The 26,165-nt window shown below is 39.5% G+C and overlaps 1 protein-coding gene across 3 annotated transcripts in view; it reads left to right on the top strand.

Annotated features, from left to right (window-relative positions):
• Asb15 (ankyrin repeat and SOCS box containing 15) overlaps nt 1–25,846 on the top strand; it is a 50,318-nt gene extending 24,472 nt beyond the window's left edge. For all 3 annotated transcript variants that reach the window (XM_037203483.1, XM_037203482.1, XM_028872974.2), the window contains exons 2-10: nt 11,647–11,755; nt 13,514–13,566; nt 13,655–13,786; nt 14,978–15,136; nt 16,840–17,085; nt 19,050–19,221; nt 21,042–21,609; nt 22,405–22,558; nt 25,624–25,846. In XM_037203483.1, the coding sequence (XP_037059378.1) occupies nt 11,649–11,755; nt 13,514–13,566; nt 13,655–13,786; nt 14,978–15,136; nt 16,840–17,085; nt 19,050–19,221; nt 21,042–21,609; nt 22,405–22,558; nt 25,624–25,796 (1,764 nt within the window). In that variant the 5' untranslated portion in view covers nt 11,647–11,648 and the 3' untranslated portion in view covers nt 25,797–25,846. The remainder of the gene's footprint in view (nt 1–11,646; nt 11,756–13,513; nt 13,567–13,654; nt 13,787–14,977; nt 15,137–16,839; nt 17,086–19,049; nt 19,222–21,041; nt 21,610–22,404; nt 22,559–25,623) is intronic.
• The last annotated feature ends 319 nt before the right edge of the window (nt 25,847–26,165 follow it).

Genomic DNA, 26,165 nt, shown 5'->3' with positions numbered 1-26,165 from the left:
CATTTCTTTATATCCTAATAGTTGATAATAATAACATTCAAGGATCAGAAATTTGCATTACATTGTTAAATGAATGGTATAAATACAATTAGAAATATACATATAGCATTTTCTAACAATATCAGTTTCACATTTGTATACAATATAAAGCAATTCAATCCAATGTAAAGTATTAGTAATTGTCTTTTTCTTTTCTTTCTTTCTTTCTTTTTTTTTAAACAAGAACCTTAAATCTAATCTCCTTTGCTTAGCCTTTTTCTTAACCCTTGACAATAACTTGTAACCAACCCCCCTAAATACTGAAAATTATCCCAGACCCAAAACCCATTAAAAAGACCAAAAAACCACCCACCCCACACCACCTCTTTGGGAATGTGGGCGACGTAGTCTTGAAATTGCTTCCTGCTGGGTATGGGCGAAGTTTTCTTTATCCTGAAAGAAAAAATTTAGGTTAATTGTCAAATTCTAGGAGAGGTAACTATATCCTTCATTATCCAGTCTGTGTATAATGCCAAAGTTCAGGGTTTAGCTCAAGTCCTTATTCAAGTAGTCTTTGAGACTGGATCATCTCAGCTAGTCATCTCAAAATTGCTCTGAGCACCTTGTAGTTCAAAGCTGATCTGTGGATGATGTTTGTCAGCTTAATGATATTATTATTGTCCACGTGGAATTGTTGTTGTTGTGGGGCCCCATCTTCTTTCTGGAGACTTCAGTTGATGTTAGGCCTGGCCGTGATTTCCTGCAGAAAACTGATAAGAGACTCAAATACAAAAACATATATATGCAGCTAGCCTTTTTTCTAGAATTAGTTAGTACTCTATATGACCATTCATATCTTAACAAAGTTTAAAATGTATATATATATTAATCTTGTAAATTTTGATATAAAATTTATACTTTGAGAAAAGTTTAAAGAATCAGAATAGAATCAAAGAGTTGAGATTAGTAATAGAATAGTCCTGTACCATAGCAGAAGATGGCTCTTTTATTCTGGCATGATACAGGGAGTTTGCATTTTTCTTTTAACAACATGCTTGATTTTAAAGAAGGAGAGAGCCATTCTCCAACTCCAAAGTCAGCTTTAAATTTTAATTGAACTGGGACTATTAGAAAACCAATAGTGTTAAATCTTTAGAGAAAAGCAGAAACAAACATTTAGGAAGACATAAAAATTTTTTAGATAATATATACCCATACCTGCCACTGTACTTAAGCTGAAGTTAGCTAGACATGCATTGGGCATGTTGGAAATGCGGCTTTTGGTGGGCTACCTGGGGACTTGCAACTCTGCATGTGGCTGGTCCCATGGAAATGGAAGGAAAATAAAGTATCAAAGATACTAGAGGACCTGTCCATGGATGAATCAAAATTGCTCAACTATGATAGGCTCCTACTTCCTCATTCCAGAGAAGTCCAGCCATCTCATAATGACAGGCAGTGTTTACTGACTGCCAGACAGCTCATGTGGGCAGGCCAGGACTGGAGCAGAGGCTCAGCCTCCAGCAAGAGGAAATTAATGAGTTGTGCATGGTTTTAACACAAGATATTAAGTTATGCAACAGCTTAGTACTGCTTGAGTGAGTCTGAAATAGATGTGAGTACTGCACTGGAATTTTTATGTCTAGCAAAATGAGCCATGTGTAGGAACAAATATTTTAAGATGTATATATACCCAGATAGATAGATAGATAGATAGATAGATAGATAGATGTAAATATGTGTGTATGCATATATGTATAAGAATAACAAGAGATTTGGAAATGGCTCAGTGTATACAGTCCTTGCCACACACTCATGAGGACTAGAGTTTAGATTCCCAGCACCCATGTAAGATCAAGGTGGCCATGGAGGCCACCTATTATCCTAGCCTTCTAGAGGCAGAGCAAGGTATTCCCAGAGCAAGCTAGCCAGCTAAACTAGCTAAAGCATTCACCTCCAGGTTCAGAAAGATACTCTGCCTCAGTAAATAAAGTAGAAGACTACCAAAGAAACACTCTAGCCTCCACAGGCATACACACCCCTACACACACACACACACACACACACACACACACACACACACACACACACACACACACACGAGCACAGGCTCACACGAATACCCATGATACTTTTTTTTTGTTTTTTGTTTTTTGTTTTTCGAGACAGGGTTTCTCTGTGTAGCTTTGCACCTTTCCTGGAACTCACTTGGTAGCCCAGGCTGGCCTCGAACTCACAGAGATCCACCTGGCTCTGCCTCCCGAGTGCTGGGATTAAAGGCGTGCGCCACCACCGCCCGGCCCCTATGATACTTTTTAAGAAGTGTTTACTGTGATTATAACTCATTTATGCACTCACCTTCCCCAACTATGTACGCCAAAGGTGCTTTTTACGTTATTTAAAATTGGATCATCTCCCTCAGTAGCTACCTCTTAACTAATTATCAAGACATAAAAATTTTCATGCAGACAGATACAATATTTTATAGGTAATGACATCTTTGCTTAGGTGAGACAGGTAAGGGATTAATCTGTCAGATTTCTGTTGCTTCCCAAGCCAAGAAATACCTGCACTGGGCTTCACCTGCTTTACTGAAATGTAGGTAGATCATTCCTCTCAGTGTATAGGCAGACAACTTCCCAGGAGGGCTTGAAATCTTTGGTTCCAAAACGTTCAACTCAGTTCCCTTTACTGTTGATGATAAGAACACTTGAGCTCTACCTTGGCACATTTCAAGTGTAGGATGTTGGGTTGTTAGCTGTACACTCATTGCCATATGATAGATCCTCAAATGTCTTCATTTGGCATAACTGAAACTCTATGCCCTTTGTAAGATATCTCCCTCAATGCCCACTTCAAAGCCCCTGACTATTATCATCCAGTTATGTTTCTGTGAGTCCAACATCTTTGGATTTCATGTTTTGAGATCCTGCAATACCTTTCCTCTGGTGTTTTATTTGTTTTATGTAATATAATGCTCTACGGCTTCCTCCTACTTGTCACAAATAACATCATTCCCTTCTTTTTAGGACAGTATAACGTTCAACAGTAAATATACAGCATATTTTCTTTATCCATTCACCTGGATATTTAGCTTGATTCCACCTTTGGTTATTGGGAATAATGCTACAGTGGACTTGAGAGTGTGGACCTCAGTTCCTCCTGAAACTCCTAGAAATAGACCAGAGCATTTTTCTGTATTTTAAAATTTGTTGTAGAATTCCCATACTGTTTGTATGATGGTTGTTCCAAAAATAAATAAGTAGCTATATAAGATGACATTTTCAAATTAACTACATTGTGGTGACTGTTTCACAATACATATGTATATTGAATTCTCAAGTTATATTCCTGTGGTGGTTTGATGAGATGCTCCCCATATTCTCAGGCATTTGAATACTTGGTCCAGACTTTGTGATATTGTTTGGGTAGGATTAGGAGGTGTAGCCTTGCCAGAGGAGGTGTGTCACTGGGGATTGGCTTTGAAAATTAAAAACCTAACACCATTTCAAGTATGTCCCGACTTACTGTTTGCGGTTTGAGATAGGAATTCTCAGATGTTCTTGCTGCCCTGTCTAATGCCTGCTGCCACACTCCCCTGCCATGATGGTAATGGACTCTTATGGCTCTGGAACCATAAGCCCAAAATAAACCACTTTCCTTTTATAAGTTAACTTGGTCTCAGTGTTTTGTCACAACAGTAGAAAAGTAGTACAGCATCCTAAGGATATGCATTTTTAAAGCCAAGTCTTGTTTCCCTTTTTCTCAGTAAAACTGAGGGACTAAAAGTCAATTTCATTTCCTTAAAAGCATCTGCTTGAATTTGGTTAAATGATTATCATTCTTGGGTGTGACACTAAAGATTCTTCTCATCTATTAATTTTGATGACTATATTGAATTCTATTGATTGTGTGTACATACTCACACAATTATTATTGTAATGTTATTGGCCATTTGAGTTGTTTCAAAGGTTTTGCCTGTTTAAATTCAGATAAACATTCTCACATACAAATCTTTTCCTACATTCTGATCATTTTTATAAGATAGGTGTCTAGATGGAGAGTTATAGAGAAAAAAAATATTTTTTTTAACTGTTATCACTTTCGCTTGTAACAGGAGCTCATCCACTGTTCAGTTGTTCTGAGTGCAGGGCTCTTCCCTTTCCGGTATCCTTGTTTTCCTCCGGAAGTCCTTGTGTGTAGGAATGTAAAGCTCCTTCCTACATTCTGAGTCATTTCCTAAAGCTAACATGCTTCCTCCTACCTTTCTGTCATAAAAGAATTTGACTTAGAAATTAATAATGGAGAGGAAAATGTCAGCATTTGCAATGTGAAACTGGAGATGAAGAAAGCTGATCTAACAGGTCCTATTGATAGAGAATTTACACAGAATTAAAATATTAATCGGTGCGGTCCCAAAACTAGAAGTGAAGTTGCCAAAAAAAGTGTGTATGACGTAAAGAAAAGATAAACCCACTTCTAATCTCAACTTAAGAGCAATGTATATCAGTTTGTTTAAGTATTCATTCATCCAGCCAATTCTTATTCAATTCTCACCACGTACCAGCTGCCACATTAGGATTCATTGTCTCATCTGCCTTTTCATTTATTTTTCCAAAATATCAAGTTATGTAGCTTTGAGGCAACATGAAAATGATAGTTGTTTTCTGGAGTAAGGTGTGTGTGTGTGTGTGTGTGTGTGTGTGTGTGTGAAATGTGCCAGAAGGACATCTTGTGCTGTTAAGAAAGACACTATTTGAATCTATCTAGTTCTTACCACCATTCATAGGTTTTCTTTTATAGAAAAAGGAAATGGCATGAAGAAAGAATTGCTATACTACGTTAGTTGTAAACAAGGATCACATGACTATGAGGGGGAGCCCGACTCTGACAGGTATACCTTTCTCGGGAAACTCTTCAGGGCTAGTGAACTCTGTTGCTCAAATCAGCAATTAAAACCATGTATCAGGTTTGCTGCTTAGTCCTAAGGGACACCGAGTGAAGGAGTTCTAGCCAGCCCAATGGCAAACATGGTTCTGGCAGGCCTTCCCCTTCTCCCCAGTTCCCTTGCTAAAACCGTTAGATCATATTCATGAAGCCAGTCACCAAGGTCTAGTCCCTTATTTGACCATTTCCTCCTCCTGAGGCTGACTACCATAGTCCAGCTATCAAAGTATTGAAGTCCAGCAATCAGAAGCCCCCTTTGGCTTACATGATTAACATGCCCAATAAAAATTAAACACCTCATCCTAACACGGGTTTCCCCTTTTACCCCATTTGCCAATGGACCACATCTGTCTCCTCTCTATCCAGAGGCAGTCCTTTGTCCCTCTGGAACAAATATCTCTGTCCCCTCTCTCTTGTTCCCTTCCTTTTTTCCCTCATTCTCTGTCTTCTGTCTTTGTCTCTTATTCCCTGCCCTCTCTCCCTCTGGGGCAAATAAATCTCCTTTGTGCTGAGAACTTGGTCTTGGGGGTCCTGAGCTGATACTGATCCTTTCATAGTGTGTTGGACCACCAATAAGCATCGAAGTCATAAAAATATTCTATTTCCAAAAAATTGGCTATGTTTTAAAAATTATAAATACAAATGACATAATGCAGATAAACAAAAATGAACATCATTTAATATAATATAAAAACTGTTTTCATAACAAAATTGGAACTATTCCTTCTTAACCCTTACTTTTTACATTACCTAACTAAATGCCCATGTTCCTCTCTGGTATGCTGGGAGACCAGCTCACCAATCAGGAATCACAACACTTTCAAGGTAAAAGAGAAATCCCTCTGTGAACCAGGCTCAGCATTCCACACAGCAGACACCGGCACTTCGTTTGGCAACCCAGGGTCTGCGTATGGGGTATGCTTGCATACAGAGAGAAGAAACGCTAATCTTTCAGGGCTGTCCTTGTCTTAGTCCGTTTTCACTTCCCACTGTGTGTCAGCCTGTGACCTTCTGCTACCTTGCCACACATGCCATTCCTGAGACTCTTTCTAGAAATCCTGGCTCTGCAGTGGGGACCAGCACAGTGCCATAGGCATTTCACTTTTTGATTTGTTTGTGTTTGTTTTGAAATGATCTCTCTTACGTAGCTAGTTCAGCCGACCTCAGGCCCTCCTGCCTCTCAGTCACTCATATGCTGCCTAGGAGTAGAGGACTGTACCACAATGCCCAGCTGCTTCTGGCATTTAAAAAAGGATACTGGGAGAAAGCACAATGTGCCCTAAAGGACAGACTCTCTCACTAGTGTGACAGGATGATACTGACAGGTGCTGAGGGCAGTACGATATCTATGGACACAGCCTTTTCTTACACCGTGGAAACAACTGTCCACTCAGCTGATTCCCACACCACCCTTGTTATTGACTGATAGGGAGGGGCTTTGTTTTGTTATGCACAAGACAGAGTCATGGCAGGTGGGGCAACCGTCTTGGCCATCATCAGGAGTGAGTCTACAAAATAATTCATGAAAAAAAATGTGATCATGTTTATCCTTGTTATGGGAAAAGGAAGAAGCAGTGATTTCGTGACACAGGACGGAGCACAATCCAAGGAGTGATCTGAGGGGTGTCACAAACCTACCAACCACTTTGACAGCAAGGCATCAGTGCAGATGCGGGAGGGGAGGCACCATGCCCTGGTGCTCTCTACCGCATCGTGCCTTGCAACACCATCTGAACCTCCTGACCACTTCAGTCAGGTGCCAACTGGCATGCTGATCCTTTGGTTTTGTTTTTTTGTTTTGTTGTTGTTGTTGTTGTTGTTGTTTTGGATAGTGATGTTTAGACCCCAAAAACAAAAAGTACAAAATGAAAACAAGCTTAGGAAACCTCAGACCACCCTATGCAACACAACATCCTTCCTGCCCCACACCCCCACACCCCACAACCCACACCCCACACCCCACAACCCACACCCCCACAACTCCCACCCCACCCCCTCACAACCCACACCCCACCCCCACACCCCCACACCCCACAACCCCCACCCCCCACCCCCACAACCCACACACCCACACCCACACCCCACACCCCACCCCCCACACCCCCACAACCCACCCCCCCACCCCCACACAGAGCCAATGGAAAAGATTTATGTGCCTTTGGGAGCTAGTATTTATTTTTGGAAGTTATTGTCACCAAGCGCTGACTGTCAAGAACAGGATCAAAGTGTTTTCTGTCAAAGACAAGAGACTGCAGCTTCTGAGGCCTTGGAGAGCGTGTTCTCCTCCACCCAGGGCTATCAGCTGGGAGAGTTGAAATGGATAAGGCTCAGCTTCCATTCTCTCATTGATTCATAATCACTAACAGCATACGACTAGAATAAGGACTGGGAAACAGGCATGCATGTGAAGTGCTTTGCAAGGTTCTCTTTTTTTCTTTTTTGTAATTTATTTTTATTTTATGTGTTCGGATCCCCTGGAACTGGAGTTACAGACAGCTGTGCAGCCAGTGTTCTTAATCTCTGAATCATCTCTCCAGCCCCATGCAAGGTTCTTGAGACAAAGCCAAAGTCTGTGATTTATCTCACTGTCCTTATCATTTCCAAGCATGTTCTACAGTTTTCATAGTCATCAAACTTTCCTTTTCTCCACGTCTAAACTTGGGATTTAACTCAGTCCATCTGTAAACAAATTAATAATCATTTAAATATTAACTAAACATTTGGGACCTAGCATTGAAACCTGGAATTGAGCTGTTTTTGTTTTTTTTTTAAAACTATCTAAAACATAAAGGAGTTTCAAAGTGTTCACGAGTTAACTTTTTCAAAGTTGGCATGTCCTTCAGAGAGAGAATCCATAATTTTCCTCTAAATGCATTTCTTTTTTTAAAAAAAAATATTTTATTTATTTACTTGTGTGTATATTTGTCTGTGTGAGGGTGTCGGATCCCCTGCGAGTGGAGTTACAGACAGCTGTGAGCTGCCATGTGGGTGCTGGGAATTGAACCCAGGTCCTCTGGAAGAGTAGCCAATGCTCTTAACCACTGCACCATCTCTCCAGCCCTCTAAATGCATTTCTACCCTTAGTAAGGCTAACCAGTGCTGTAAATGAAATCAGTTTGTGTAAAATTTCCTTAATATTAGGGCTGGGAAATTGATCAATAGGTTAAGCGCCTGCTGAGCAAGTGTAAGGACCTGAATTCAGACCCCAGCACCCATATAAAATACCAAGCGTGGTGGTGAACAACTGGAACAACTGTAATCTCAGTGCTGAGAAGGAAAGAGACATCTGGATCTTAAGAGCTCACTGGCCAGCCAGTCTGTGTGAAAATGTGAGCTCCAGGTTCAGTGAGATGGTCTGAGTGAGAACCATAGAGGAAGATACCCAACTTTGATTGCTGGCCTACCTACACGCACACATAAATACACACACACTCACATACACATACTCATATACACACTCACACATTCACACATACACACTCACACACACACACACACTCACACACTCACAGGAGGGGAAGGGGTTCCTTCAATCGTTTTCTAAGACAGCTACTAGTGAAGAGCAGATGCTCTCACTGTTGGACTTCTCCAGAACATTATTTTTTTTTTTTTTTTTTTTTTTTTTTTTTTTTTTTTTTTTTTTTTTTTTTTTTTTTTGGTTTTTCGAGACAGGGTTTCTCTGTGTAGCTTTGCGCCTTTCCTGGGACTCACTTGGTAGTCCAGGCTGGCCTCGAACTCACAGAGATCCGCCTGCCTCTGCCTCCCGAGTGCTGGGATTAAAGGCGTGCGCCACCACCGCCCGGCTTCTCCAGAACATTATTAAGTGCTCTATGGCTCGTTGTCCTTAAGAGGGTCAAGTAATTTCTCCAGACTAGACTGAGAAGTGAGACACTTGCTGCCAAAATGTTATCTGGCCTTTCTTCATACCCTTGGGCAGCTCTTTCTTTAAGAATTTCCAATTGATCTGTCATCCTCATCATTTCAAATTTTCAATACTGATCAGTCACTCTCTACCTGCCTTTCTCATTATGTCTTAATACCTCTAGGCTGTCTCAGTGCACCCTTTAATGGCTGTTCTGGTACCTGACTGCACCTATATAGAACTAACCCTCACGTAAACTGCCAGTACTCCTGGAGACAGCGTGTAGGTCGGAGCCATTCTGTCATGGTTTTCCCATAATCTCACCAGGTTATTATTATTTTAGCTATAAGATAGCTAAGAATACCATAACATCCCCACCCTCTCTTTTTCCATTTTGGTTTTTCAAGGCAGGATTTTTCTGGGTACCCCTGGCTATCCTAGAACTTGTTCTGTAGACCAGGATGGCCTCAAACTCACAAAGATCCTCCTGCCTGTGCCTCCAGAGTGCTGGGTCTGGCTGATAACAGCCTTCAAGATGATAGTTAAAAGACTGTTGAAAAATGTTGGGAAGCCATTTCACAGACTCTAAGGAGCATATAGTGCATCATGTACTAGTTGCCCACATTTCAGTCAGGCTTAGACTTAAACTGGGTATTTGAACAGGTGAGAGGTATCCATCCCATATTAATGTCGTAACCATGCAAACCCTGTCTCTGACCAGTTACATCAGCAAGAAAGGCAGCAGTGCTCAAAGATTAACTGCGTCATCTGATGGTGTTATCTGAAGAACTCAGTGCACACTTGTTTTAAATGAGTCAAAGACTTTTCCTGTCCCCACTGAGAAGTCATCTGCCACTTAGGAGAGCAGATAAATCAGGGGTGGGAATATCGAAGAAAACTCTATAAAAGAGAAAGCATGGCCTAGGGTGTGGTTCAGTGCTTGCGTAGTGTGTGTGAGACACCCTGGGTCCCCAGCACTTCGAGAAAGAAATGAGTTTGTCCTCCCCCCCCACCCCTGCCCAGGAAAGCAATAGTCCAGTGAGAACACACAAATATGTGAAGAATTTGCAAAGCAGATATGGAATGCATGTAAATTCAAATGGTTGGGAAGTGTTGCATAAGAAGAAATATTCACAGAAAGAGGGCGGGAGAGGAAGCAGAGAATTCCAGCAAGGGCTGCTGGAGGAGGAAGCCTTCTGTGCCAGGCTTGAGGCAGTGGGGACCAGGGTGAAAAGCAGCTGGGACAGCCTTGTGAAGAAAGAAACAGATGTAAAAACACGAACCAGAGGAAAATGAAGCCAGATTCGGAGTCAGCAGCTGGTTGGTTCATTTGGAAGAAAAACTGCATTCCTAAGAGAAATGGTCAGTTGTAAGAAGAAGGAAGAGCTCAGTGACTCCTCGTTCATTTATTAGCCCAGACCATGCAGAGGTGCTTTGCTATACACTGAGGCACCCTAATTCTCTGATCTTGTGTAGTTACAGTCTATGGACACGGGACAATGGACTAATTTATAAATAAATAAATAGTACCATTTGTATCTATTTGGCAAAGAAGAGTCCAGATATGCGCGTGGACCTACGAGGAGACAATTATGTCAGTGTTAGGTAGTATGCTCAGCCTCACATTCAGTCTCTCAGCATCACTGTTTATCCCTCCGTTCTAAAACAGCTGTAAGGCTACTTATAAAGAACAATGTTTCTTGTTGTTGTTGTTTTTATTTGACATTTTGTCTCATTACTGCAGCTTAGGCTGGCCTGAAACTTTCGATCCTCCTCTCTCGGCCTCCTGAATGCTGGGTCCACAGAGAGGATGCCACCAGGCAAGGCTCTGTACAGAAAAATGAAGAAAAGAATCCTCACAATGTTGCAGAGTTTCTGTGCAGTCTGTCCAGAGGTTGGGGACCTTGACTATCAGCACATTTAAAGCCGTCTTTCGAGATTATCTGACCTTGAAAACTGAGAGGACACAGTATATGTCAACTGTGTCTGCAAATTGTTTGCAGACTTTGTTTCTGTTTCTCCCCTTAAAAAGGCAGAGTACTGTGTCAAATGTCAGAAGGAATGCACTGGGCTTGGAAATACTGCCAACTAATGATAATTTCATATTGCTTAGTCATAGCACTAGAGGACAGTTTTCAGCTTCTATACTTACTAACCTTCCTGCCTATAACCAAAGGAGCTGATTTAACATTAAAGACAGGTTTTTACTCTTCTAATTTGATGTTTAAAAAAGACACCAGTGAACCTTCTGTCTTTGTTTGGTTGGTTTTTTGTTTTTTTGGTTTTTTGTTTTTCATTTTTACATATTATCCTCAGGGGAGACAGACTAGTCAAAAGCAGTGGCATGTGATAAGTGGACAGAAATGATCAGGGGAATTAACGGGTACTCGGCCCTAGTCAATAACTGGCATTAAGACGACCCTCATCTCAAGTGATCCGAGAGCAGCAGAGCTGACATCTGAGGACTGTAGAGAGTCTGAAAGGATCACTGCTGACTGACCCCCTTCTCCTGCAGTTGAGTTCTAATGTTCTAATGTGTATGTCAAATGATGGGCCTAAGTTAGTATCCATTAGAAGCTTGATAAAAGACAAGGAGCCCTTCTGTAGACAGTGCTGGAAAGTCAAAGTTCAAAGACAGACATTCAAGGGGCAGGTAATTAAAGGTCTCAAGAGAACATCTGAAGTTAATAAGATGGAGTTTCCATATGCATGGATTAAGTTCTTAGTTATTTGTATGTTGTACCAAGGAGAATCAAATATACTCTGCTTTTCATTTTGCATTTGTTGCGTTAATTATGCCAATTATTCTGAATCCCTTGTTGAGAATAAGAAGTCATCTATTTCAAAATTACTTGCAGATATGGATATTAATGATGACCCTAATGAAGACCATCTTGCAAGTTATGACATTCAGCTTTGTATTCAGGAATCCATTGAAGCAAGCCAGGCTGTATTCCATCTGGAAAGGTAGTATTTTAACCAACTGCTCTCAACAGATTTCTGTATGTCAGTCATTTTGTCTGAGGCTCACTCCTCTATAAAAATGCTTACTTCCCCCCACAATACACATACTCTTTTTCTGGTATGAATTCTAACAACTTTAAAATGTCAATTATGCACATATTTTAATAATATGATCTACAAATATGCATCGCATGTAGAAAATGGAAATTTTCCAAGTGGTGAATTCCTAGCTGAATTTGTTTGAAAATTGCCTATATCCTAAATTAATGTGGAGTTAAGAAGGACAATGCATAGAGTTAGAACAAATTTGTAAGAACAGCATAAAATAAACAAAGGTCTGCATATGGCACATCCTGCCACCTTGTCAACTGACCTTTGTGAGTAGACACATTAAAAGATTCATGAAATTGATGTTACAAAATTGTAACTACAGAATCTTAAACTGCAAAAATAAATACCTGTTATACATGATACATAATGAAAAAAACAGACCATAGCTTACCTTTACATTCTATTTTTATGCTTAGAATTTTATAGTCTGGAACTTAGTAGTGCTTGTGAGTATACTCACTCTATGAAACTATTGCTTTTGAGCTGTGTATGCAATGCACTTGTGTGTGTGTGTGCGTGCGTGTGTGTGTGTGTGTGTGTGTGTGTGTGTGTGTGTGTGTGTGTGTGTGTGTGTTCTTACTCTGATATGGGCAGAGGTGCACACAACTCCAGGGAGGCTAGAGGTCAATACTGAGTGGTTTTCTCTTGCCTTTCTGTTTAAAAGAGGATCTCTCAGTGAACCTGGAATTCAGCTAGACTGCCTTGCTGGGAAAGCCCCAGGCATCCTCTTATCTACATCCCCAGTGCTGGGATTACAGGCGTGTGCTGGGGATCCAAACTCAGGGCCTTATGCCTATGCAAGAAGCACTTGACCAACTAACTAGTTCTCCAACTAAAGTGAACACGTAACACTCTGGTTTCTCTTCAGATTGTATAGACCTTTTACATTTTAAAAATATGCATGTTACATAAAATTTCTGGTGTTTAACTTTTTCATAGTACTGAAACCTCCAACAGAATTTAGAACCTCAGAGCTCCCCACACGGCATTCAGAACCCTACAATGTTAGCAGATGTTTCTGATTAACAGAGCTAATACCTTTGTTCTGAAGGTTCTGTTTTCATTTAAGAAGCACGTGTCAGAGAATTGCCATGTGAGCTTAACTCGATCTGCTGGGCCACCGACTGGGAATATAGTCAGTAACTGTTCTACCTGCTCATCAATTGATTAATACTTCTAACATACTTCTAACATGCATGTGGGCCAAAAGCTCGCAAGTGTCTCTCAGAAATTACTAAGAACCAAGTAACACTTGTTGAGCACATTGTTTTGAAAGTTGGAAGAGTCTTAGCGATCTTCCTACCCCACCCAGATGAATAAACCAACATCCAGAAAGGCTAATGGACTTTCCCAGGGCCATGAAGTCAGATCTGCACCCAAGCCCTTGACTCTGACTCCAGTCATTTACTCCATTTCTATTGTTTAGAGAGACCCCTTCTACCCTTCTGTTGTATTTTGCTCTCTTCACTAGTGTACTCTCTGTCTGACTCCTGGGAAATTTAAAGTGGAGAAAATCAGCTATATGATTTTCTTGCAAATTTTTGATTATTACAGATATTTACTAAAACTCACTTTTATTGTTCAGATCCTTAAAATATATCACTAGTACAAATATGGCTTGATTGTTTTGTTTTGTTTTTCCTCTGCTAGACTGGTACCACTAAGTGATCAAAACAGAAAGCTTGTAGAGGCCATAAGGAAAGGTAAGTTGGCATATGATCTACGATGAGGTGGAACTGACAGTTCACTTTGCTGGGGCCCGTGTGTAATGAGTCCATACATTTCATGTAGGTCACATTTTTGAGCTCCAGGAGTATGTGCAACATAAATATGCTCTGGATGAAGCTGATGAGAAAGGATGGTTCCCATTGCATGAAGCTGTTGTTCAACCCATTCAACAGATACTTGAGACTGTTCTGGATGGTAAGAAAACATAACAACCTTTGTACAAAACTAGAGAAAAAAATGTATTCATTGTAGGAGTTCCAAACGAATATAACAAGCAAAAATAAAAAAGCAGAACCAAAGACTAACACAACTTGTGGCATGTGCCATTCAGCCTTTGTATCCATTCACCCAAGAATGTGGTATAGGATGGCAGGAAGGTGGTGTTACCACCTGTGATTGATAGAAGTGTTTCAAAGGTCATAAATTAGTTGATTGAAATAGAACAGCAGTTAGGAGCACTTGTTACTCTTTCAGATGACACAAGTTTGGTTGCCAGCATCCACATCAGGCAGCTCACAACCACCTGTAACTCCAGATCTAGGGAATCTAACACCTTCTTCTGGCCTGAGCAGGCACCTGCACACATGTGGCATACACTCACATACACACACATGCACATTAATAGAGAAATAAAAAATAAAAGATTTCTAAGAGTTAATTTAAAAAATTTCATATTCAACTATTCTTGATCTAGCTTCCAAAAGGATATAAATTGTTGTATACATTATATTTCACAATAAATAATATAATTGTCTTTATATTACATTTGTCTTTTTATAATGTAAACATTGCTGTGATAAATCAACACATTGTTTTAAGTGTTTTGCACATCTCAGCATTTTATGGAACACATAAGAATATCTTAACTTTTAAGCTTCAGTGTTGCTTCCTAGTTTTGTGCCTTGAGAGATGAAAATAGTTGATACTTAGCTAGCCCATTAGAGAAATAGATGACCAGACTAACAGATAGGGATGGCATTGATGATATTTCTTCTGCAACACAATGAGACATCCATTCAAATATGTTTCTCATTTATATTCTTCATTTGACAAAAACCAATCTCATATACAATTTACATATTTAAAAGACTTGGAGAATTGATTTACAATGTATTCAGAAATGAGAATTAGTAACCTACTTTAAGGGAAAACTTGTTGAAGCCTAGGTGTTGGTTTCCTAACTGTCAACTGGATTAGCCAGTCTATGTGTGTCTGCTGATCCTCGCTGTCCTTTGGTAATCTTTCTATCATATGTTCTCTTATCCTTCCATTTATCATTAATTACTTTGCTCAATATTATGTGTATAATATTAGGTAATTCTGATTTACATAAAATCACATAAGCAGATATATTTAACTACTCAACAAAATGGTTTTACATCTCAGCTTCCTATAAGGCAGTCTGGGAATTCAAGACCTATGACGGAGAAACACCCTTGACTCTGGCAGTCAAAGCCGGTCTGGTGGAAAATGTCAAGACGCTGCTAGAAAAAGGGGTCTGGCCCAACACCAAAAACGACAAAGGAGAGACGCCTCTTCTGATTGGTAAATTATTTTTTCTAGAATTTTTGTAATTTGAAACACATATTTATCAAGTGTTTATTGGAAGCCACTGTGCACTGGCTGTAACTGGCTGCCTGGATGCCTTCCCTTGTCCAGTGTTTCCACGCTCCCAGCCCTATTTCCCCAGTCCACCAACTTCACTATGCTGTCCTGCAAAGAGCATCATGAAAAACGGCCAATAGTGTAACTCTCAAATATAGAGTACAGATAACAAGGAGGAACCTAATGTTCAGTGACAAGGTGTCAAGTCTAAAGGAATGCCCTCCAGGGAGGGTCAAACTGAAAGGGATGGTTGTGTGTGCAAGATGCTCACAGAGGAAGAGGGTATAAAGGTGATGACAAACACCGGAATATCGGTTCCCCGTCAGAACTGTCAAACAAGACTGAAGCAAAGAGGACATTCTGTGAGAGACACTGAGCTGCCACCTGTGATGGCAAATCACAACTTGCCATGTGTCGGCTTCTCAGGTTCATGTCCTCTATTAATTGCTAAGTAAGAATTTCTTGATTGAAGAGAAAGAGTTTAGACTGACTCTCTCTCTCTCTCTCTCTCTCTCTCTCTCTCTCTCTCTCTCTCTCTCTCTGTCTCTCTCTCTCTCTCTGTCTCTCTCTCTGTCTCTCTCTCTCTCTGTCTCTCTCTCTCTGTCTCTCTGTCTCTGTCTCTCTCTCTCTCTCTCTGTGTGTGTGTGTGTGTGTGTGTGTGTGTGTGTGTGTGTGTGTAGGTGCATATGTATATTATAACCCAAGATAGCATTGCATTTTCTGGAGGACACAGGGATGGAATAAGAATTTGGGGTTGGTACTTGAGATCTGTGGACTTATATCTTGACTGGAGACTATAATAATGGGTTTCACATCCTCACGTATGATGGTTACCCAGGAAAAGAGAAGTCATATTAAACCCAGATGCTTTGCTGGGCATTCTGGATATAAAGATACTGATTAATCTCTTGCTTAAAATGTGTAAGAGAGTTAGATAAGTGTAAGAGGATAGTTAACCTAAATGCTACAATGAAGGTGCATACTTAAATTAAGGGAATAAAAAAGTCATTGCATCTGACTTAATTCCCTGAACTTGCTTCTAGCAATATGGAGACATCAATAGGACTTTTAAGTTTTATAAGAAAATGGATCATCCATGTCAGCTTAACAGTTTTGCTTTGGGGTTACTTAGAAATTTGCTACTCATGGTTCATTAACTTGCGAAGGAGAGATAAGAGGGGGAATGTTCCTTGTTCCATGTAACTCCATTTTTGATATTTTTAAACTTAATTCCCCATCTTTGTATCTATTCATGAAGTATGCTCAGATGGCAAAAATAAAATAACCTTAGATCTCCCCATCAGCCAAGCTATAAAAAAGGCTCCTATGACATGGTATCTTCACTGATAAAATACAACACCAGCCTTGACCAACCCTGTGTCAAGCGATGGTCAGCAATGCATGAAGCAGCTAAGCAAGGCCATGAAATTCTTACCTCACTCTAAGTCTTGAAGACTTAACCTTCACAAGTAGAAATTTGGGCATGAGAAATAGAAAGCACACCAGAAATACAATATCCTTTTATAGAAGAAATGGAATAGCTTATACTTATTTTGATATTAGCTTAACTCTGTATAAAGTGCTCATGTTGATACAGCAACTTCTTGTTAATATTCCTGTTTTTTTAAAAACATTATTTCAAGCTATAAAAAAAGGCTCCTATGACATGGTATCTTCACTGATAAAATACAACACCAGCCTTGACCAACCCTGTGTCAAGCGATGGTCAGCAATGCATGAAGCAGCTAAGCAAGGCCGAAAAGATATTATAGCCCTACTGCTGAGCCACGGAGGCAATGTCCACCTGAGAGATGGATTCGGAGTCACACCTTTAGGAGTTGCTGCTGAGTATGGCCACTATGATGTGTTGGAACATCTGATCCACAAAGGTATGTGAAGTGTGTTACTCTGTCCTGCTCTCGGACTCTCCTCTTCATTGTTCATGGCCTCCTCTTTCTCTTGAATTTAAATGAATGAGACATTAAGTCCTAGCCCCCCATCAAACCCCTAAGCCACCACCAAAGCCCTGTTAACTGTGACTGGTAGAGATCTGTGTGACCAGTCCTAAATGCCTTTTCCTGACAGCCTAGTTTCCATATAGATTTGGTGGGGAGGGTTTAACTGTCATCTTTGCTGAATTCCTCCTCTTTTTCCACTTGTTGATGTCACAATCCTCCACTGGGACTGAGAGGTTTGATCTACCTCTAAATCTTCTATCACTTATTTTCCCAAACCAAAATACCAAAGTTTCTCTGGTCTTCATGTTGTCATCTGTCTTGTCATCTTGGTCAGGTCCTTCCCATCTTCCCTGGACCATGTGAGCATTTGCTAACTATTCTTCAGGTTTCCATTCTGCCTGTCAGAGAATCCATGCTATATACTACAATTTAATTCCTCTCCCTCAAGTACACCCTCAGTGATGTCTTCTACTCAAGATGTAGCTTTAGTTTTCCTGCCTTGCCCACAGTCAGGACAAATCTCTGTCACCCGCCAGTCCCACAGCCGCTCAGACCCAACCAAGTAAACACAGAGACTTATATTGCTTACAAACTGTATGGCCGTGGCAGGCTTCTTGCTAACTGCTCTTATAGCTTAAATTAATCCATTTCCATAAATCTATACCTTGCCACGTGGCTGGTGGCTTACCGGCATCTTCACATGCTGCTGGTCATGGCGGCAGCTGGCAGTGTCTCTCCGCCTCAGCCTTCTGCTTCCCACAATTCTCCTCTCTCCTTGTCCCACCTACTTCCTGCCTGGCCACTGGCCAATCAGTGTTTTATTTATTGACCAATCAGAGCAATTTGACATACAGACCGTCCCACAGCATCAAGACACCACTTCAACTGCATTATTTAGAATTGTTTTTTTCAGGCTTACACTTCACTATTCCAATCCTGTGTGTCCCACTCCAGGAAAATAGAATGTGGGTATTCTCTCTGCCTCAATTTAGATCTGATCCTTGCTCTCGGTTGGAATAATAGTCCACAAAATTCAAAGTCAGTCTCCTGAGACATTCTCATAAAGTCTTTCCCAAGTCTCTCCAACAGATTGTGTCATTCTCTACCCCTGAGACCTCAAAATGCTTCAGCTGTACAACCAGGGATGGAGAAGTTCAACTACCAGCTCCTAGCTCCACCTACTCTTTATGAGACCCTTGTCTAGTTAAGCACCCAGGCCCCAGATTCCTCATCTATAAGTGAACTACAGGATCGCCAAAGGATCTTGTATGGGTGAAAATTAGCATTTTTATGCTTCCCAAAGTAACTTAATGAATTATCACATAACCTCTAGAAATATGCTACACTAGTTTACAGATGAAGAAATAGAGGCACTTAAAAACCCTATCCCAGTTCATGGAGTAAGCAGCAGATCCATAATCAAAGATGGCTTTCTTCCCTTCCAGTATGACCCTACTAAAGCTGTCACTGCAGTGTCGTATGCTGTCTGTCCTCTAGTTATGTCTTCATTTGCTCTTTAAGCTCCTTTAGTCAGGCTAATTGAGCTTAGGGTCACATACAGTGTTTGTACCTCATAGGTATTCATAAACATTTGTTGGATTGAAAGAGTGCTACCTGCTACCATCAAAGTAAGTCTCATGATCATATTTCTGGAAGTGTGCATCCAACATGGCAACCTACTTGCTTTCAATCATGTTTTTGTGACTCCCTATCCCTGAAAGTTTAATAAAATGAAACATGTTGCCTAGCTGTTATTGAAACTATTAAAAAAAACAAAAACAAACAAATAAAAACCAAAATTGTTAAGCTTTAACCAGAAAGGAAGCTAACAGATGACTTTAACAGACTAACTTAACACTGCTCAGCCATCTAAGCCACGTGATTTACACCACCAGGTGGTGATGTGTTTGCTTTGGCGGATGATGGGGCATCTGTGTTATTCGAGGCAGCAGGAAGTGGAAACCCTGACTGCATTTCCCTCTTGCTGGAATATGGAGGAAGCGGCAACGTGCCTAACAGAGCAGGACATCTTCCAATACACCGAGCTGCCTATGAGGGACATTATCTGTGAGTAAGACATTGAGGTGATCACTTTAAGTTGTGTGTACAATACAATCTTACAATGTATAATGCTCCCCAAACCTCAAAGGGAAATATTCAAACATTTTGTATTTCAATGCTTGGAATGGATTTGATAGCTTTTCTTCTTTCATTCTATAGTTTTGATTTTCACAGAATGAAATTATACTATTCTTTTAATAAAAAGTATTCCTTGAGGATGAATAAAGTTATAACTGAGAAATCTTCACCAACTGGCAAGAATGTCTTTCTGTGTTAAAAAAAAAAAAAAGGTTCAACAAATGGCTATAAAGTTTCTAAACAATTTGCCATTAACTGAGGATTAGAATTTGTAATAATACTGTGCTTTATTCCAGTTATTTCCTAGCATTGTCAGGATGTACATAATACTATAAAGGCAAATGGCAAATGTATTATTGGATAGAAAAGATTCATTATAAATTTAGATCTCCTGTTCCCACACAAACCGTAGAGTGGACTTTTCAACCATAAAATATGTTATAATCAACATAGTAATAGAAGTCTAGAATCACAATATTAAACTATCCACCAAGAGACAATGACCTTAAGAAATTAACAATATCTTATGTGTTCAAAAACTTTGAAGTAGCTAGGTTGTATTATATCTGCTGGCCACACTGGCAAAGTTAAGGGACCAATGACGCATAATTGATGCGAAGTGACATGTTGTTAAAGTTTACCTGGATTTACTCCCAGCGTTCATAAATTCACACATGATAGCTCTGAATTAGGCACGGGAGATCAAGTTATCCTTGCTTGTGGCTCTCACAAATGTCTAAATGGCTAGTGAAGTGTGAAATTCACAAGTATTCATCACATGTACTTTGGAACATGAGCGAGGGACAGTTATTTATCTGGATGGATGCAAGTTTGATCGAAAACTAAAGATTCTTATTTTCACTAAGAATTCACTTGTGAGTTGTATAGGAGACAAGACTTACATGGGCAATATTAATAGATGGCTTAGGAATCAATGAAAAAGAAAGAATAAGAATCAAAAGATTAAAACTCTATCCCTTCCTTTCATGTGGAGCTTATGACCTTGGAAAGTCATGTTCCCTCTTAAGCCTTTATATATTGTTCATCTTTAAATGAAATGGTTGGATTTATGCTGTCCAAGGTCGTTTTCCAAGACTGCATGGATTCTAGTTGTCAGGATTATGCGGTGTGTTTCTATGCCATCAGGGGAGTTTACTCTTTTTGGCATTTTTGCAATCACATCTATTGATTACACAAACTTTATTGTTAAGAGACAGAACTGTAAAGTGGGGAGAGAGTCCTGAGGACTCAAACCTAGAACCAAACATGTAAGATCCAGGATATTCCTTGGGAATTTTTAGAATGGAAAACTAAATTAAAACTCATCTAAGTTAAACAATAGTATCTGACTCAGAGGTTAAGAGCACTGGATGCTCTTCCAGAGGTCCTGAGTTCTATTCCCAGCAACCACATGGTGGCTCACAAACATCTGTAATGAGATCTGGTGCCCTCTTCTGGCCTGCAGGGGTACATTCAGGCAGAACACTGTATAATAAATAAATAAATAAATAAATAAATAAATAAATAAATAAATAAATACATAAATACATAAATACATAAATCTTTAAAATAATGAAAGAAACAGGAGTATCTCGACTTGCAAAGGCTAAACAAGTACATACAGAGTTACATAGAGGAAATATGGAAAATAAACAAAGTGAATTCACTTATCTGACGAGAAAGTTGTATTTAATTATTTGGCTTTCTTTATGCAATGGGGTGTTTAAGGAGTTGTTTCTTTGCTGCAGTGCTCTGAAATATCTCATCCCAGTAACATCCAAACATGCAATCCGGAAGAGTGGCCTAACTCCAATTCACTCAGCAGCAGATGGACAAAATGCTCAGTGCCTCGAACTGCTCATTGATAATGGTTTTGACGTCAACGCCCTGCTTGCTGACCACATTTCCCAGAGCTACGACGACGAGAGAAAGACCGCGCTTTATTTTGCTGTCTCTAATAATGATATCCACTGCACAGAAGTCCTTCTGGCTGCAGGTGCAGACCCCAACTTAGATCCCCTCAACTGTCTACTTGTGGCGGTGAGGGCCAACAGACATGAACTAGTCCGGCTGCTTCTCTCCTACGGAGCTAACGTCAACTGTTATTTGTACGTGAATGACACTCGTTTCCCCAGCGCCATCCAGTACGCCCTAAATGATGAGGTTATGCTGAGGCTCCTGCTGAATAATGGTTACCAAGTGGAGCTGTGCTTTGACTGCATGCACGGAGACATCTTTGGAAATTCATTTGTGTGGTCAGAGATAGAGGAGGAGGGACTGCCAGGATGGACATCTTGTATAATAAAAGATATCCCGGTAAGTTGCATGCACCCTTTCCATCATTTTGGCTTGGTATCCTAGCTCATATTTGTCTCAAGAATCTTCAGGTTTTGATTTTTTAACCCTTTTGATTTATTTATTGACCTCCCCAAAATTGATCAAGAGTATGTTGCTTAACTTTTATTTATTTATGAAATTTCCACATTTCTTCCTATTACTTATTCCTAGACATATACCATTGTTGGTATTAAATATCATTGAAATGACTTTGGTATTAAAAGTATTAAGTCTTGTTTTATAGCCCAATGTATATATAATCTATTCCAGAGGTTGTTCCATGCTCTAAGTAAAATATATAATCTACAATTTAATTAATAAAATTTAACTCATTTAAGGATGTTACAAGCAAAGAAAATTCAAATTTAATTTATATGCTTCTTATTTTTGACTTATCACTATAGATAGATAAGCATAAAGTGGGCCAGGAAACAAGGCTATTTCTTTTCTTGGATTAGAAACAGAATGTCAAACAATTTTAAAATGTATTTGCAATTATTCACTTGCATCCAATTGGTGAGATATTGGGGCTAGAGGGAAAAAAAGAATGGATCTTCCATGCCATGTTCACTCTGGTCCCAAGATAACTATGAATATGCATTTAGTATTATTAGTTCAAAGAAATAATCGTGGCAGCTCTTTTTCATTTTTTTATCATAGGCAAGAATATTTTCTTTCCTGTAAAAAGACAAAGAGTAACTTTTCATAGCAATACTGATCATGTGTATAATATATTAAAAGTACCACTAAATTAACTAGGATCAATTTTCTCAGTTCTGTGAGTTCATTACAGTTCCATGGATGAAGCACCTGGTGGGCAGCACTGTCCGTATCCTTACAGATTACATGGATTATGTCCCTCTGTGTTCTAAACTGAAGTCTGTGCTGGAACTACAGAGAGAGTGGCCAGAAATCCGCCAAATAATAGGTAAAAGCAAATATTTCCTTTACTTTAAATTTTTATTTATTTGTTTATTTGTATATGTGTAGTTGTGAATGTGAATGTGAGTGTGAGTGTGTGTTTATCCTTAGAAAAGCTTGCAATTAGCAATGACCATAATAGTTCTGAGCGTCCCTCTCACACAGAATTTGGTGTGGAAATGACAATTCCTGCAAAAAGAAATAATAAATGATAGTTCCTGATCTGAGGAAGGAAATGATTAAGAATGAACGTAGAGCATCTGCTCACACCAGGCAGCCAAGAAACTCAGTGACTACCTTAACAAGGTCAGAAGGGTCCATGAGTCAACTTGAAGAGACTCTCAGTAGCCACACAGGACCATTCAAGTTTCAAAAACACAGTTGTTTCAATGAGTAACATAAATATTCCCAAAACGTCTAAATTCATGAAACCTTAAAACCTGAAAATGATCATTTCAAAGGGGTTATAGAAAACCAATTACCTTGAAATTTGTTTTTTAAAAAAAAGCCATTTTTTCTTCCTGTTTGTATTATACATGCCACAGGTAACCAAAATAGATGAGCAAAACCTCTTCATGAAAATGATATGATAGAAATGAATAGAAAAAGAACTTGAAGATCAAAAGATATTTAGAGGATATTGGTAACTTTTTAATCCTCCAACTATAGGAAAATCCCAGAGGAATGACATCTGATGTTGACTTCTGGCCTACATACCCACATACACATTCGCTTGCACTTCCACACGCATGTGGGCATACACACACAAACACAACAAAAAGAAACTTGAGTTTTTCACTTCAATGATGAAAGTGATCCCTTTTTTGTTATATTTAATTATTAACTTTCAAATTACATTCTTTTAATAGTAAAAGAAAGTTAACCTTGGTGGCATATGCCTGTAATCCCAGTATTTGGAGGTCAAGGTAGGAAGGTCACAGTTTTTATCCATCCTATAATTAGTATAGAGACAGATCACTTAGATGATGAAACTTCAAAGGGGTGATTGCCGTACAAGTCAGAATTGTGGTGGTTGGTGGGAGAAGGAAGAATGAAGGTTGCCAAGGCTATACAAGAATCCTCTATGGCCAACAAAGTTCCATTTCATAACCTGAGAGGTAGTCAAAGATACTCACCTACTCGATACTTGCAATTTATGAAACTGTGTGTATGTAGGTAGTCTCATGTTTAAAATTTTCGAATCCAAAAAGCTTAAATGATTTGGCTATTTCAAAATGAAAACACCACTAAAGTCTAAATTAATTTCCCTAAGTTGTGGGCCCAGGGAACAACAAAGCCAGGATTTGAGCCTTGTTTATCTTACTTGGTAACATTGGCTTTTCCTGAAATGGTCACTGTTATTTCTGTCATAAGGAGCACAGATGTTGCTAGGAAATGAGAATTAATGGTCCACATGTTTCTATTGCAAGTGAATTCCTAGTTGTGATGATTTTAGAAAGATGCTCCAGGTAAGAATGACGTCGGGATGCTTTTCTGTTATTCCAGTGGTTTATTTCTGCAACCAGCTTGTCGGCTGCTTGCTGTGCTCCTGCTAAACCACTGGATGTCAGGGTTCCTTCAGCTACAGAAAGGCAGTTGACTTGTTAAGGAACAAAATAAAATTGCTATTTTATTAAAACATGGGAGGGTGCCTATTTTGATCAGAATATTTTCCCTCAAGTTTGTAGAAAATGTCCTAATTTATTTTTGAGATGGGATTTGCTCTGCCTCCCACGGTAGTGTGAAACTCTCTATACATATCCTAGGCTGGCCTCAAACCTGTGACCTTCCTGCCTTGGCCTCCAAATGCTGAGATTGCAGGCATCTGCCACCAAGGCTAACTTTGTCTTAATGTTGAAAGAATGTAATTTGAAATTTTATAATCAAATATACCAAAAATGGGATCATTTTCATCACTAAAGTGAATAATGCCTAATGTTTCTTTTGTTATTTGTGTATGTGTGCCCACATGAGTGTGGAAGTGCAAGTGGGTGTATGTGAGCGTATGTAGGCCAGAAGCCAGCATCAGAGGCCATTTCTCTGAGCTTTTCTGACTAGGTTGGCTGGCCGGCCAGTGAGCTTCAGGGATCTACCTGTTTCTGCCTCCCTAGCATTGGGATTACAAGCATGCACCGCCACTTCTGAATTTTTCCACTGCTTTCAGGGATACAACGCAAGTCTCTGTGCTCATACAGCAAACATATTACCTACTGAGCTATCTCCCTTCTCCCCTAACATTTATTGAGTGTTATGGTCCAGTGTATCAAGGATTTTTCTAGTTGCTTATGTAAACTACTTAGCCTCAGACGATCCTATGAAGGAGGTACTATTGCTATTCACCTTGTATTCATGAGAATACTAATTATATGAGTTAAGCTACTTGTGCAAGGTCACACACAGTAACATAGGCAGGATCTTAGTCCCAGCTGACTGAGTCTAGGGCCAACATTTACTTGTGTACTTGTACTATGCTGCCCGTTGATTGGTTCTTTTTGTCCGTGTAAAACATCAGTGTTTAATTCTACTACAAAGTAAGAAACTGAAAAATATATTTGCACATCATCAGATATGTAAATGTTAATAATATCTGGTGTGTAGCACAGCAGACACTGAAATCAAGCCTCAGACTGAATCGTGAATGATTAATGAAATCATCTAGTGATGGTAATTATTTACTGATAATTAGTCATCAGAAAGACTAGTAGAAAAGAGGGGAAGTAAAGAAACATGTCTGTATAATATTTAGTTATTGAAAAAGGAGAAATATGTGGCCATTTGCTGTTTAAAATCGAATCCATTTGTTGACATCCTGTAGTTGGACACCCATCAGGAGCCAGACTTGGCTCCTGGCACAGATGCAGACAGAACTCCCATCCTCTTGAAGCTCAAATCAGGAGGAAAAGGCTAGAGTACTTAATTGAAATGTAAATTGAGGTCAAAATCATCAGCTACTAATGTGTGTATTTTCAGAAAAACACTGCTCACGTTACCCTGAAACAACCTTCATCATAAGTGTGAAGCCGGTCGGTAGAACTTCTTGATTTTCTGATTGTTTTCCCTTTTTTCCCCTAGAGAATCCTTGCTCACTAAGGCATCTGTGCCGGTTAAAAATTCGCAGACTTATGGGACTCCAGCGACTCTGCCAGCCAGCCTCCATGGAGAAACTTCCTCTCCCAGCAGCAATTCGAAGATACTTATTATTTAAAGAATATGATCTCTATGGACAACAGCTAAAGTTAATATAACTTTTAAATGATATTTTAAAATGTGATTCTTAAAGTATTTTAAAATGTGATTCCCCTAGAGAAGTCATTGGAATCATTTTATATTCTTAAGTGTATTTAAATCCACAGAGAATTTTGTAGTTGTACCACGTCCCTATGGAAAGAGCATGTGTACACTCCTAAAGTTATTTAGGTTTCTAAGACAAGCAATAGCCTGTATTTGAATTTCTATTGATTGTCTTCAGTTGTTACAAGTCTTCAAATTCTCCCTATCAACTGAATGCCAATGATTGAGAAACTAGGCTTAAAAAGCAAATAACTACTTTTTCAACCCCCCACACATACCTGGCCGCTGCTAACCTGTTCTATTGTCAGACACTGTTCTAGAAA

This window comes from Peromyscus leucopus, chromosome 3 (assembly GCF_004664715.2).
Source record: "Peromyscus leucopus breed LL Stock chromosome 3, UCI_PerLeu_2.1, whole genome shotgun sequence".
NCBI classification, from domain to species: Eukaryota; Metazoa; Chordata; class Mammalia; order Rodentia; family Cricetidae; genus Peromyscus; species Peromyscus leucopus.
Note: the sequence above shows the minus strand (reverse complement) of the source record. Positions and strands in the feature narration are given on the sequence as shown.